The sequence below is a fragment of the Pongo abelii genome, chromosome 4 (assembly GCF_028885655.2).
Source record: "Pongo abelii isolate AG06213 chromosome 4, NHGRI_mPonAbe1-v2.0_pri, whole genome shotgun sequence".
NCBI classification, from domain to species: Eukaryota; Metazoa; Chordata; class Mammalia; order Primates; family Hominidae; genus Pongo; species Pongo abelii.
In genome coordinates, this window is record NC_071989.2 from 69,807,071 (window position 1) to 69,820,706 (window position 13,636).

The 13,636-nt window shown below is 38.6% G+C and overlaps 1 protein-coding gene across 4 annotated transcripts in view; it reads right to left on the reverse strand.

The window, feature by feature from the left end:
* The window catches only part of DEPDC1B (DEP domain containing 1B), a 106,238-nt gene extending 92,810 nt beyond the window's left edge, over window positions 1-13,428 (reverse strand). Inside the window, exons 1-2 of one of the 4 annotated variants that reach the window (XM_003776602.4) lie at window positions 13,286-13,428; window positions 142-407 (exon numbers count right to left, since the gene is read on the reverse strand). In XM_003776602.4, coding sequence (XP_003776650.2) covers window positions 142-407; window positions 13,286-13,333 — 314 coding nt within the window. In that variant the 5' untranslated portion in view covers window positions 13,334-13,428. Of the gene's footprint in view, window positions 1-141; window positions 408-12,852; window positions 13,052-13,285 lie in introns of those variants that run through there. The other 3 variants (XM_054555591.1, XM_054555589.1, XM_054555590.2) reach the window with 3 other exon arrangements.
* Window positions 13,429-13,636: the final 208 nt, after the last annotated feature.

The window sequence follows — 13,636 nt, forward strand, 5'->3', positions numbered from 1 at the left end:
TCTCCACTCAACAAATCACAACTAGACCCACTGTTCGGTGAACAAGGTAAATTCTTACACATCAGGAAGCTTCAACAGACTTGGACCACATTCACTCATCTCCCCAATTCCTCACCTTCCAGGTTTACATGTTGCCATTACCTGTATAAGTGACGATTGTCTTCAAAATCTTCCTGACCCCATTTTCCCTTGATGTCTTCAATAACGTGATTCTTCAGGAATTTTTTTAGCAACTGGACTGTTTGTTTGCGGGTCACTTCAGGGCCGAAGTTTTGACTGCACCTCAGCAGCTCATGCAGCCAATCCACAGCTTCGGCTGCTGTGAAACAATGCTCATAGCTCTTGAAACAACAGCGATGTTTCCGTAACGGCATCTTAACACGAAAAAGCTCCACGGTCTCATTCCACTAGCGGAAAGAAAGAGAATGGCATTTAGTAATCAACTGATTTTTTTAAGATTACTACATCTCAAATAATTAAAGCAAAGAATGCAATTTTTCCACTTAAACTGCTTTAATAACAGGTAGAGCCTTGAAGATGTTTTATTTACAGGCTTCAAACTCTAATAAAGAAAAGTTTGGGAGAATGGATGCTGGTAATGGCTGTACAACACTGTGAATGTACTTAGTGCCATAGAACTATACACATAAAAAACAATTAAAATAGTTTCATATTATGTATATTTTACCACAATTAAAACAAAAATAAAAACTTTTTTTTTTTTTTGAGATAGAGTCTAGCTTTGTCGCCCAAGCTGGAGTGCAGTGGCATGTCTCTGCTCACTGCAACCTCCGCCTCCCAGGTTCAAGCGATTCTCCTGCCTCAGCCTCCCAAGTAGCTGAGATTACAGGCGCCCACCACCACGCCCAGCTAATTTTTGTATTTTTAGTAGAGATGGAGTTTCACCATGTTGGTCAGGGTGGTCTCGAACTCTTGATCTCAAGTGATCCAGCCACCTCGGCCTCCCAAAGTGCTGGAATTACAGGAGTGAGCCACTGCACCCGGCCTCAAAAATAGAAACTATTGATAGAAAAAAAACTCTCAAGAAAATGCAGCTTTTCAAGGGTGGTTCATCATTTATTCATTCAAGAAATATTATTTATGGAGGAGGTTGCCATCAAGTTGTCCTATTAATGGATTTTTACATAAATGAAGAACATACAGTAAATAATGATTAAAACTAAGCTCACTATGCAAACTTTGCTTTTTGGAGTCCCCTGTTTAATATGATTTTACCTTCATTCAGCAAATATTTCTAGGTTGCTTATTATGTGAAAGGCATTGTAGGAGGAGGAGGAAAAGAGATGAAAAAGATAATACAGTGCCTGATGTCAAACAGCTCAAGGCCACAAAGATAAACCTTTGAAAAGTGATGAGCCAGTTTTTGCTTACATGCAAAACAAAGCTTTTTGAAAGAATAGCTACTAGATACCTCAAATAATATATATTAGTTTAAAACTACCTCATGGTTCCTTTGAAAGGACCTAGAAGTTTAAGTGTGCATGACATCTTCAGATATCACATTGAAAAGTAGACTGGGTAGAGAGAGCTCAATCTCTGAAGTCAAACACTGCTGGGTTGAGAGGCCTATTCTACAACTGACCAGCAGGGCAACCTTTGGCTCATTGCTAAACGAGCCTCCATTACTCCGGGTGTAATGCAGTACCCACATGACAGGGTTATTACAAAGACCAGATGAGATAATGTTGATGCAGCCTATCACAGTGTCTGTCATGAAAGAAGTGCTTAATAAACATTAGCCATTATAGCATCATTTCTGCTGTATTTATTAATATTATCAGGGTGGGTGTGGCTGTCAGAGCTGAGTGAGTTCATTGGAAAGACCCCAGAATGGAGTCTCCATTGGCCATTAGTCCAGCCTCTGCCAATAACTATGTGGCTTTGGTGCAGTTAACACTTTTCTCTAGGAATTTGTCCTAAATAAAAACATGGCCCTAGAAGCTCAAAAAAATCTCAGATTTTGGGAGTCAAAAATCATGGAAATTAAAATGAGAGGTCTGCTAAGAAACAGCACACCACACACTGATTGGATCCACTTCAGTTAAGTCCAGGGAATATATATCCCATTGCTTCCACTTTATTCAGGAACCTTGCTTTGTCAAATCAAGTGCATACTAACTCACTGTAATACACTGCTGGCCATGCTGACCACACAATGATCCTAATCTTCAAGTTAAGAAACACTGGACCACTTCAGCATAACAGAATCAATCCCTGAGGAATGGGAAAACATGAGGTATGGAGTCAGACCTGAGTTCAAATACCAGTTCTGCCATATACTGGTTGCACAGGGCCTGGCACATGGTTAAGATCTGAAAAAAATCCAGTTTCCTTCCACTACAAGATGCCACTAGGCGGCAGGTGAACTGCCATGTCTCATAGCATCCTTGAAGACAAAAACCAGATGTCTCTCTTAAATGTTACTTTCAAATAACTTCATGACAACTCAGCTTCTTTCTCCTTATATCTGTGAAGTTATATCAGTGAGCAGGAAATCAGGAAGCAAATAAATGACTTTTTTTTTCTCATTAGACTATAATATGTCCCAAACTTGTCTCCCCATTGTGTCTTTGTATATATGTAATCCTCATAATAACCATCTTTCAGAAGGAATTAAGAAATTTACTCACATCTACCCAGCTAATAAGTGGTAGAACCAATCTGTATATTCAAATCTATATCTTGTATTTTAAAAAATCTATGTTCTACCTACAGTCTGCTGAAAATACAAAAATGTTAAAGGGAAATAACAGTCTCATCTCCATATTGTTTAAAGCTAGCTCTAGAAAAGAATCTCATAAGTACTTGTTTAATAAATGCTTATATGAGATGTGATCTCTTTTTTTTTTCAGCCACTTTACTTTTAGGGATTCACCATGTAGAAGCAGAAATATAACGGATTAAAAAGCATTTACAGGCCAGGTGCAGTGGCTTACACCTTTAATCCTAGCACTTTGAGAGGATGAGGTGGGCAGGTCACTTGAGCCAAGGAGTTCGAGACCAGCCTGGGCATGATGGGGAAACCCCATTTCTACAAAAAATTTAAAAATTAGCCAAGCGTAGTGGTGTGTGCCTGTAGCCGCAGCTACTCGGGAGACTGAGCAGGGAGGCTGAAGTGGGAGGATCACTTGAGCCTGGGAGGTCAAGACTGCAGTAAGCCATGATTGCACCACTGCCTTCCAGCCTGGGCGACAGAGTAAGACCCTGTCTCAAAGAAAGATAAAATAAAAGTATTTACAAGTTAAATTTTATTTAAACATGTTGAATTATATTTAATAAACCTGAGTGTTTTTTCAGAGAAAGCATTTATAAGTATTTTATATACTTATAAACATAAGTATATTTATGCTTTATAATCAGAGAAAAATTAGAACTAATTTGCCATTTTATAATCAGAGAAAAACTAGAACTAATTTGAATAAAATTGACTGAAGTGTGGAATAGCCACAAAACAAACTACTATCAATAGTTCCAAACAGAAATAGATATCATAAGTATAACAAAGTGGAAGAAAAACGTACAAAACACTATACATAATCTGATCCTATCTGCTTTGGTATATGCATATGAAAAGCTAAATGAATATACAACAAACTTAAAAAAAAAGGAAAGTCACCTCTTTTGAAGAAGGAATATAAGGCAACTTTTACTGTGTAACATATTTCTAATTTCTTCCTACATAATTATTTCAACATCTTTTTAGGAACATAGGCTCCCTGCCAGTCCTCCTAAAGTCCTTAAAATTCATAGTCATTTTCTCATTTTCTCTTACTCTTCTCTTTCAAGTCTGTCACTTTACAAACCCTGAATCTTTTATTTCTCACCTCTCTTCCTATTTAAATCAGATTTTTCTGACGTCACCTTTTCTTTAAACTGTATTTCTGATCTCAGAGTTGTTTTTTGTTTTTTTTGTTTGTTTGTTTGTTTGTTTTTGCCCAACCTTGGGTCATGTTTTCCCTTCTAATCATGCCTTTTCTTCCAGATTTCTCTTCATACTCTCTGCTGCCCAACCACCTGAGAAACTATTATCCTATTTCTCTTTTATTTTTGATGGCTAACCTTCTCAGCCACATTCATAATTCCTGAGCATACAACAGCAGGAGCTTGAGGGACAGAAGTGGGGTTTGTGTATGCATGTACCCCAGATGTGTAGCACAGTGTGTGACCCACACTAGGTAGTCAACAAGCAAGCACTTAATCGATCTTTCACTTTTTCTATTTTTTTTTTTTTTTTTTTTGAGACAGAGTCTCACTGTATAGTCCAGGCTGGAGTGCAATGGCATGATCTCAGCTTAATGCAACCTCCGCCTCCCGGGTTCAAGTGATTCTCCTGCCTCAGCCTCCCAAGCAGCTGGGGTTACAGGCATGCGCCACCACACCCAGCTTATTTTTATATTTTTAGTAGAGATGAGGTTTCACCATGTTAGTCAGGCTAGTCTTGAACTCCTGACCTCAGGTAATGCACCCACCTCAGCTTCCCAAAGTGCTGGGATTACAGGCGTGAGCCACCACACCCAGCACTTTTTCTACTTTTTTTAACCAACTTCTCAAACTCACAAAATTTAATCCCACTAATTCCTAATCATGTCTTCCTCCTCGCCAAATTGAAATAGCTTTCTATTCTTACATTAATCTTTCTACTTCTTTTGACACTGTTATGAGCCATGCTCCAAATTAAGTTAGTCCAAATTTAAAATCTTTTTTAACTTAAAAACACACAGAAACAAGGCAAGCCACTGAGTAGGATAAGATATATCTATCATTTCCAAACAAAACAAAAAAAATCTATAAGAAAAAGACATTCCAATTAAAAAATGAAAAAAAATTTAAACAGGTATATCATAAAAAAAGATCTTCAAATGTCCTATAGCATATACAAAGATGTTAAACCTCATTAATTATCAGTGCAATGTAAAAGAACTCAAAAAGTCAATATCACGACATGGCTGTCAGAATAACTAAAATGAAAAGCAGGCGGATCTAATGATCCCACTTTTGGGTATTTGCCCAAAACATTTGAAGTCAAGATGTCAAAGAGATGTCTGCACTCCCATGTCATTTACTATTTACAAGAGCTAAGTTACGGAATCAACCTGAAAGTCCATCAACAGATAAATGAATAAAGAAAATGTGGTATACATATACAATATAATACTATTCAGCCTTTAAAAAAAGAAAGAAATGTTGTCATTTGCAACGACATGGATGGAAGTGGAGAACATTATACCAAGTGAAATAAGCCAGGAACAGAAAGACAAATAATGCCTATTCTCATTTATACGTGGAATCTAAAACAATTGAGTTCAAAGAGGCAAAGAGCAGAATGGTGGTAACCAGAGGCTGAGGGGAGTGGGGAACGGGGAGATAACGGTCAAAAGGTACAAAGCCTCAACTAGACAGGAAATTATCTTTTTTATTTGAGATATCTTGACATCATGGTGAAGATATTAATAATAATGTACTTTCAAAATCTGAGAGTAAATTGCAAGTGTACAACAAAAAAATGTTAAGTATCTGAGGTGATGGATATGGTAATTAGCTTGATTTAATTATTCCATTGAATTCATAAATCATAACATCATTTTGTACCCCACGAATATATACAACTATAACTTGTCAGTTTACAATTTAAAAAACTAAAATTTTTTTTAGAGACCTAAAAAATAAGAAAAAAGGTAGGCGATACTAAGTGCTGGTAAGAATGTGAAAGAACTAGAAATCTCATACACTGCTATAAGGAATGTAAATTGGTGTGACCAGTTTGGAAAACAGATTGGCAATATCTGCAAAAGCTAAATATCTGAACACCTTATAACTCAGCAATTCTACTCCTAAGCATATACCCAACAGAAATCCATATATATGTTCCCCAAAAGACACATTATTCATAATGGCACTATCCATAATAGGCAGAAACAACCCAAATGTCCATCAACATAAGAATAAGTTATAATATATTCACCAATAGAATGCAGTGAAAATGAACGAACTATTGCTACATGCCATAACATAAATGAATCTCAGAAAATAATATTGAGATGAAGAGGCCACATATGAAAAGTAAATACTATATGATTCCATTTACTTGAAGCTCAAAAGCAGGCCAAATGATCCATGATAATTGAAATAATGATAGCAGTTACCTTCATAAGGAGGTAGGGACCAAGTGGGGGAAAGGAGACTTCTGCGGTGCTAGTAATATGATATTCCTTGATCTGAATGTTGGTTACATGGGATACTCACTTTATGAAAACTTGTTGAGTTGTACACTTTTTGTACAACTCAACAAATTTTTTTGAGCATTTTTCTGTACATTATGCCTAATTAACCCCTAAAAACAAAAACACATACATACACATACGCACATGCTCACATACTAAAATTATTACCCACATGAAAGTTGGCAAATATGAACTGGTTGGTTGGGGTGGTAAACTGGATGTGGAAGAGAGTAGGGAGGTTGGAGAAGAAACCAAGTGAGTGGATGAAGGAGGGAAAGTATGTAAACAGGAAAAGCAGAGCAAAGGCTAAATAATGAATAGTAGAAAGGAAGCCCATAAAGAGTCCAAGAACGCTGATTTAACTTCTCTACCTATCCACCCACTTTACAAGGTTATTGTAAGATCAAATGAGATCATGACTATAAAAGTCCTTCATTAAAAATGTGTTCCTCAAATTTAAGGATCATATATAAAATGTCCAGGATATCTCTTAAATTATAAGGTTCAATCTATTCTAGAGCTGGAAAAAATCTTTGGGACAAAATCAAGACCTTAGCAGGATACACAACTTAGCAAATGTCATTCAGGTACTTAGTCTGTGAATAAGATCTGGAATCCTGTGCTATGGACTTTTCTTCAAGTAGTCATTTCACTACACCAAGTACCTATGGATATTACCATACCTTTAAACAATTTTCACATATTTTTAATCATTGATTATTGATTTTTTTAATACATGCTCTGATACCTAGCTTTCATTTATCATTAGATTTTTGCACTGAAAAGGCATAATCAAGTATGTAGGGCCGGGGGACAGGTGAATAAAAAAGATTTTTGTTTATGTTGGTTGAACAATCATAATCATGAACTAAAATTACCTAATGCATAATACCTTATGCATTACATAAACATAATGAAGACATGGCTCTCTGGGACCCAATATTTCCAAATATCACTAGGTATATCCACTAATTGACCCAGTCTGGTTAGCAGTTCTGTTGTTCTTTTAATTACAGAAGTAATAACACTCATTGAAACAAACAAATTAAACACAGAAGTACACACAAAAGAGTTTGCATGTCTTACTCCATACCTATCACATACAGACACACGGACAGAATTTTTTCTTTGTAGGTGTGTCGTTTATTGTTGTTTGCCATTTTAAAAAATGAGATCAATCATGTTGTATATGTTATCCTAAAACATGCTTTTGCACCTAACAGATATCTCCCTGAATCATACCTGCAGATCTAGCCCATTCTTAAGAATGTGTCATAATTTCTTCTGCCATTTTCTAACAAATGGTCATCCAAGTTCTGCCCAGTTCAATTTTTACAAATACGTTACAAGTATATACTTGTTTATATAACCTAAAGTACCAAGGCTTTTGTTTACTTTTGATAGATTTCTAAAAAGTATCAGCATATTTAAATCAGTTGTAGCAATTCACACTTCCACCAACAATGTGGGAGCCTAAAGCCTTACACTTTGGCCTACACTAGATGTTATCATTCCTTTCATTTCTGCCAATCTATGTAAAAGAAATGATAGATCCATATTTTGTTTGCGTTTTCATATCTTTACCTTTAGTCATATTCATTTCTTCTTCTGAGATTTGCCATTTTTCTATTGGGTTATCTCTTTTTTAAAATCAATTTTAAGAACTGTTTAATCTGTTAATGTTTAAGGGCATAGAAGTTAGGAAAGTTAATCGATTTTGTTCAGTTCAATATCCTCACAACAAAGACCAGTGCCTGACATATAGTATACCCATTTAATATGTACTGATGAATATAGAATATTAAACCTTTTTGTCATATGTTACGAATGTTTTATCTTAGCCTATCAATTTCTTTACATAGTCTGTAGCTATACAATGATTTTGTTGTAGATGTTGATGTTTTTATAAGGAAATAATTATCTATTTTCTTTATCAGTTAGTTCAGGGTTTATTCTCTTAAGAAAGCTTCCCTATCCTGAGGTATTAAAATATTTATCAAAATTTTCTTTTAATATTTTAGAGGGTATGTTTTTTAATATGTAAACCTTTAACTGAATTTTATATGGTGGGAGGCAGGGGATCTCTATTTTTTTCTGGATGGAGAGTTGTGTTAGTCCATTCTTGCGTTGCTGTAAAGAAATACCTGACACTGGGTAATTTATAAAGGAAAGAGGTTTAATCAGCTTACGGTTCTGCAGAGTGTACAAGAAACATGGTGCCAGCATCTGCTCAGTTTCTGGTGAGGCCTCAGGAAGCTTTTATTCAAGGCAGAAGGTGAAGCGGAAGCAGGCTGAAGGAGGCACGTAACACAGCAAGGGGGGAGCAAGAGAGAGTGAGGGACAAGGTGCCACACTTTTAAACAATCAGATCGCACATGAACTCAGAGTGAATATTCACTCATTATCATGAGGACAGCAACAGGCCATTCATGAGTGATCTGCCCCAATGACCCAAACACCTCCACTAGGCCCCACCTCCAACACTGTGGATTACATTTCAACATGAGATTTGGAGGGGACAAACGTCCAAACCATATCAAGAGTCAATTATGCCATGCTTTTCTAAATGAACAGTAATACTATTAAGTAACCTTACATACCACACTTCTTGATTATTTCTATCCCATCGAGCGACTATCTGTTCCTGTGTAATATCATACAGTTGTCATTACAGTCAATTAATACCAAGTATAAATCTCTGGTAGGACAAGGCCCCTGTCTTCTTTGTAAGGGAATGTGAAAACTTCTTTCTTTTTTTTTTTTTTGAGACAGAGTCTCACTCTGGTGCCCAGGCTGGAGTGCAGTGGCGTGATCTCAGCTCACTGCAACCTCTGACTCCCTGGTTCAAGTGATTCTCCTGCCTCAGCCTCCCAAGTAGCTGGGATTACAGGCATGTGCCACCACACCCAGCTAATTTTTGTATTTTTAGTTGAGACAGAGTTTCATCATGTTGGCCAGGACGGTCTTGATCTCCTGACCTCGTGATCCACCTGCCTTGGCCTCCCAAAGTGCTGAGATCACAGGCATGAGCCACCGCACCCAGCATGAAAATTTCTTTTTGTGAAGTTCATTTATTTTTGTGAGGGAAAACTTTTTTCAGTTCTCAGAATTTTACTCTTCAGCATGAGCTTTCAATTCATTGCATTCTCCCACACAAGAAAAAAAGAATCCATTAGGATTCAGAATGGATTAACTGCTCTATTGCTACTGATGTTTATTTCATACTAGAAAATGTCTAATAAAACATCTTTATCAAAGTCTCATTGCCCCTTTTAAAAACAGCATTTATAAATAGACTTTTGAATTTACTCATTTTGATTCTGAATGGCATTTATCATTATGGGTTACATTTCCTTAATATATGAGATACTTTAGATTTTTCAAAGCCTGCTGAGGTCACCTTGGTCTCTGTTCCCACTTATTTCCAAATATAACTAAGGGGTTATTTGGCTACTCTGCTCAGAAAGAAAAATAATTATCTTTAAATAATCTAACAATATACCATTCTCAGTCACTTTTGGAAACAAAATATCCTATGTCAACAAAGAACAAGAAAGAGCTTGAATTTTTTTTTCATGACATTATATTTAAAGAGAATCTTTACAGCAAATGGAACAAAACAGATTTGTTTTATGATTTTAAAACACTTTTTGTTTTGCTCTACTTATTAATTTCAGTCCCCTAGTTTCTCAGGAAAAAATAAAATCACACAATTGTTTTTGCTTAACATGATGAGGCAAACTATAAGACATACACCTACTGCTGTGCATCCTGTTCTTTTCTCCAGGATATTCCATTTCCTTTCTTCTTAGTACCAAAAATATTATGATAGCGGTGCTATAAAGAAAACTGACTGGTCTGGGAGTTCAGTGACAACCAATCCTAGATCTACTTGTACTTGCCACAACCTCGTTGTGTGATCTTGCCATTCTAATTCTCAGATTCAATGAAAGCTGTATGTCTTTTAAAATTTATCAGTTGCATCAGACCATATATATAACTCAGAATAAGTTCAAAGAAGATTTAAGCAGTTTCTAGAAAAAAATTTCTTTCTCTCTACTTGAATGAACTATTTATACCAAGTTTACAAAGATGAAAGTTATTTCAATGAAAATGTATAAATGGCTAATTAGCTTCACATTTATCATGAGTTGGGGCTGTCATTTGACTTTTGTCATAACATTTTACCTAATCCACAAAATGTTATTTTCAAATAAGACTTTGGTGCTTAAAAAAAGCACCAAAGAGCTTTTTCTAAAGCTGTACATGCTTTGAGAAAGTAAAGTGAGTCATGAAAGGAGAAAATAAAGGCCTAGTTTTTGTATCCCAATAGATTTTTACCAAGCTTCCCCTGAAGAAAGTTTAGAATGAGCATGATGGGAAAAGGAAGAAATTGTATCCTGCGGATGGAGGGAGGAAAGGCCAACTAGGTTCAACAAGTAAAAAGAGGACTAGTCTCAAACTATTAAATATATGATTTACCTAGCAACAGCTTTAAGTCACAGCTGAATTACACTGGGGAAACAATTACAGATTTTACAATGGAAAGAAGCAGCTTCAATGTTGGCTGCAATCACTGACAGCAGGAATACTCACTTTTGAAAAAAAAATTGGCTATTGTTTTCTGTTTTCCAAATCTTAGTTTAATATTATGTTCCTCAAACACTATGAAGTTGAGAACTGAATTGATTACCTGGGAAATTGTGGTGAAACTGAGGTGTTTGTTTCATTTATTATCCATGTCATTTATCTTCTTAACTTAATCAACCTAAATTTAGCCTGAATATTATTTGTTAGGGACTGAAGACTTCTAGAGAGCAGAGAGCACCCTTTTTTAATTAAACAAATTCCTTTGATAATATTTTAATGTGGCTCAAGAATCCAGCAGTATCTATATATGGACCCTCTGCATCCATGAAAAGAAGTACCTCATACAATTCTGTGAATATGAGACTAAAATACAATTCCAATTATGAGGTAATTTTTTTTTAGTCTAATGCAGGAAGAATGAAGACTAGTCACGTCAAGAACCAGAGCCTTGCTATGTTTTCCTTATGTAAGTGCTGTAAATAAATTGGTGAAGGGAATGATCAAATGCCTTATTTTCCTCCCTAAAGTTAAACCCCAGATCATTCTGGTGTCTGCATAGAGTGTTTGCAAAGATGAGTGCAATAATTCTTCTCGTCCTCTCCACATGCACCTCTGTGGCTTTGCCACTCTGCCCATCAAGAAGTGGAGTTGAATTTCTAGAATCTGGATTTAGCTGTTTAACTTGCTCTGACCAATGAGATTTGAACAAAAAGTCACAAGCTGAAACTTCCTTTTAGCTACGTTGGAACCATGAGACCACTACGTGAAGATGCCTCCGATAACCTGTTAGAGATATCTGGCCCAGGTAACAGCCAGGACCAAGTCAAGCAGCCATCTTCCATCATCCAGTACTAGCCAAGTCACATTATTTGTGGCACATGAGTGACCTCCACAAAAGAACCATTGACATGAGTCTAGCCGAGATTACTGATCCAAAGGATGAGCAAATAAAATGCTTGTCTTTATGCCAAATAAAACAATGTCACAGACTCTCCCAATCCCCTTATTATTATTATTTTTTTTTTTTTTTTTGAGATGGAGTTTCGCTCTTGTTGCCCAGGCTGGAGTGCAATGGCGCGATCTCAGCTCACTGCAACTGCCGCCTCCCAGGTTCAAGCGATTCTCCTGCCTCAGCCTCCCGAGTAGCTGAGATTACAGGCGCATGCCACCATGCCCAGCTAATTTTTGTATTTTTAGTAGAAACGGGGTTTTGCTGTGTTGGCCAGGCTGGTCTCGAACTCCTGACCTCAAGTGATCCGTCCCCTTAAATCATGTAAAATTTCATGAGTATGTGGCATGTGCAGTTTTCTGTGTAGAGGATCCTTAATCTTCACCAGATTCTCGAAGTGATCTATGAGCCAAATTTAAAAAGTAAAGACCCATCAGCCCCAACTATGATTTCTCTTCCAGAAGCTGGCCTTCTCAGCTCTGGCTTGACCTACTGGTATAGTGTGTGGCTGGCTTTGGAAAGAAAAGGAAACTCTATTTACATTATCTGTATCCCAGCATCCTCACCTCTTCCATGAGTCTAGCTGAGTAAGAGTATGGATCTTTGTTCCCATCTTTTCCTGCGTATTCATTATGATGCATGGAACGATGAGAGTAATTCCCATGTTAAATGTGGCCAGAGAGGTTGGCAGACCAAGGAGCAAGTTACCGTCCTCCCAAATTACCATTACACTTCCACAGAAAGTCCTCTAAAAACTTGCCAGAGACATTACCAAATTGTCACCCTTTGTTGCATTATAGTAAGCCTTTGAGGTAGAAATCACTAAAATTACTTGCTCCAAGTCAAAGCTGACCAAGTACACCTCAATACCAAAGCTTTTCTCCCAGAAAAAAACAAAACAAAACAAAAAAAACAGGACCCAGGACCCTCAGGGTCTGCAAAGACTCTCCTAAAACATCTGTCCCGGCCAGCTCCTCATTTGGATCGGTGCTGACAGAAACAGAAACGCCAGGGGCCGGAAATGTGGCCAACGCGATGCCCCTCTGTTCTGGGCACCGTTTGTTCGAATACCTCGTCAGATATCATCAGGTGTCACTCAGGAAGGAGACACGCCCTGCCTGGACTGCCGCGAACGCTGAGCGTTACGGGGTACGTAGTGGCCCCTCAGGTTACCGACCGGGTCCGTTAGATTCCAGAGGACAAAAGGCAGGGAACAACCTGGTCTTGGGGTCTTTAAATAGAGAGGCGCCATCTACTGCCGAGAACCCAGTCAACATCTCACGGACAAAGCTGCACTCACCCCAGGCCGGCTGAGCTCTGGGCCCCGTTAGCCTTTCTTTGAGGCTCGTCCACTAAAAGGCAGCCCCAGTAGTCCCAGCTGAAATGCTCCACACCCGAGCCCCGCTGGCCTGCGGAAGCGAAGACTGACAAGCACTCTGTCCGCGCGCTGACTGGGGGCTCGCGGCACCGGCGGCTCCGCCCAGGCCCCCGCACACTCACTCACCAGCCTGGTAGCTCGGTACGGCCCGGGCCCCACGATGCGATGCTCCATGGCGCGTAGGCAGCAGCGGCCGCAGCCGCGCCAGCGCGGATCCCCGCCAGCCGGAGGAGCAGCAGTTTGAATCACAAGCCCGCGGGCTCCGGGCGCTGATTGGGCGGCGCGGCAGCACGTCACCGGAACTGCGCGGGGTGGGCAGGGAGGCAGGCGTCTCCTCGGAGACCCGCGGCGCCGGGAGCTCCGGGTGCAAACTTGCCGGGGGCGAAATCTCTTGCCCACCCTGGTCCCACCGTGCGAGCACACCTGGGCAGATGCGACTAAGGGGCCAGGGGCGTCTCCCCAGCGCTGGACAGCGCT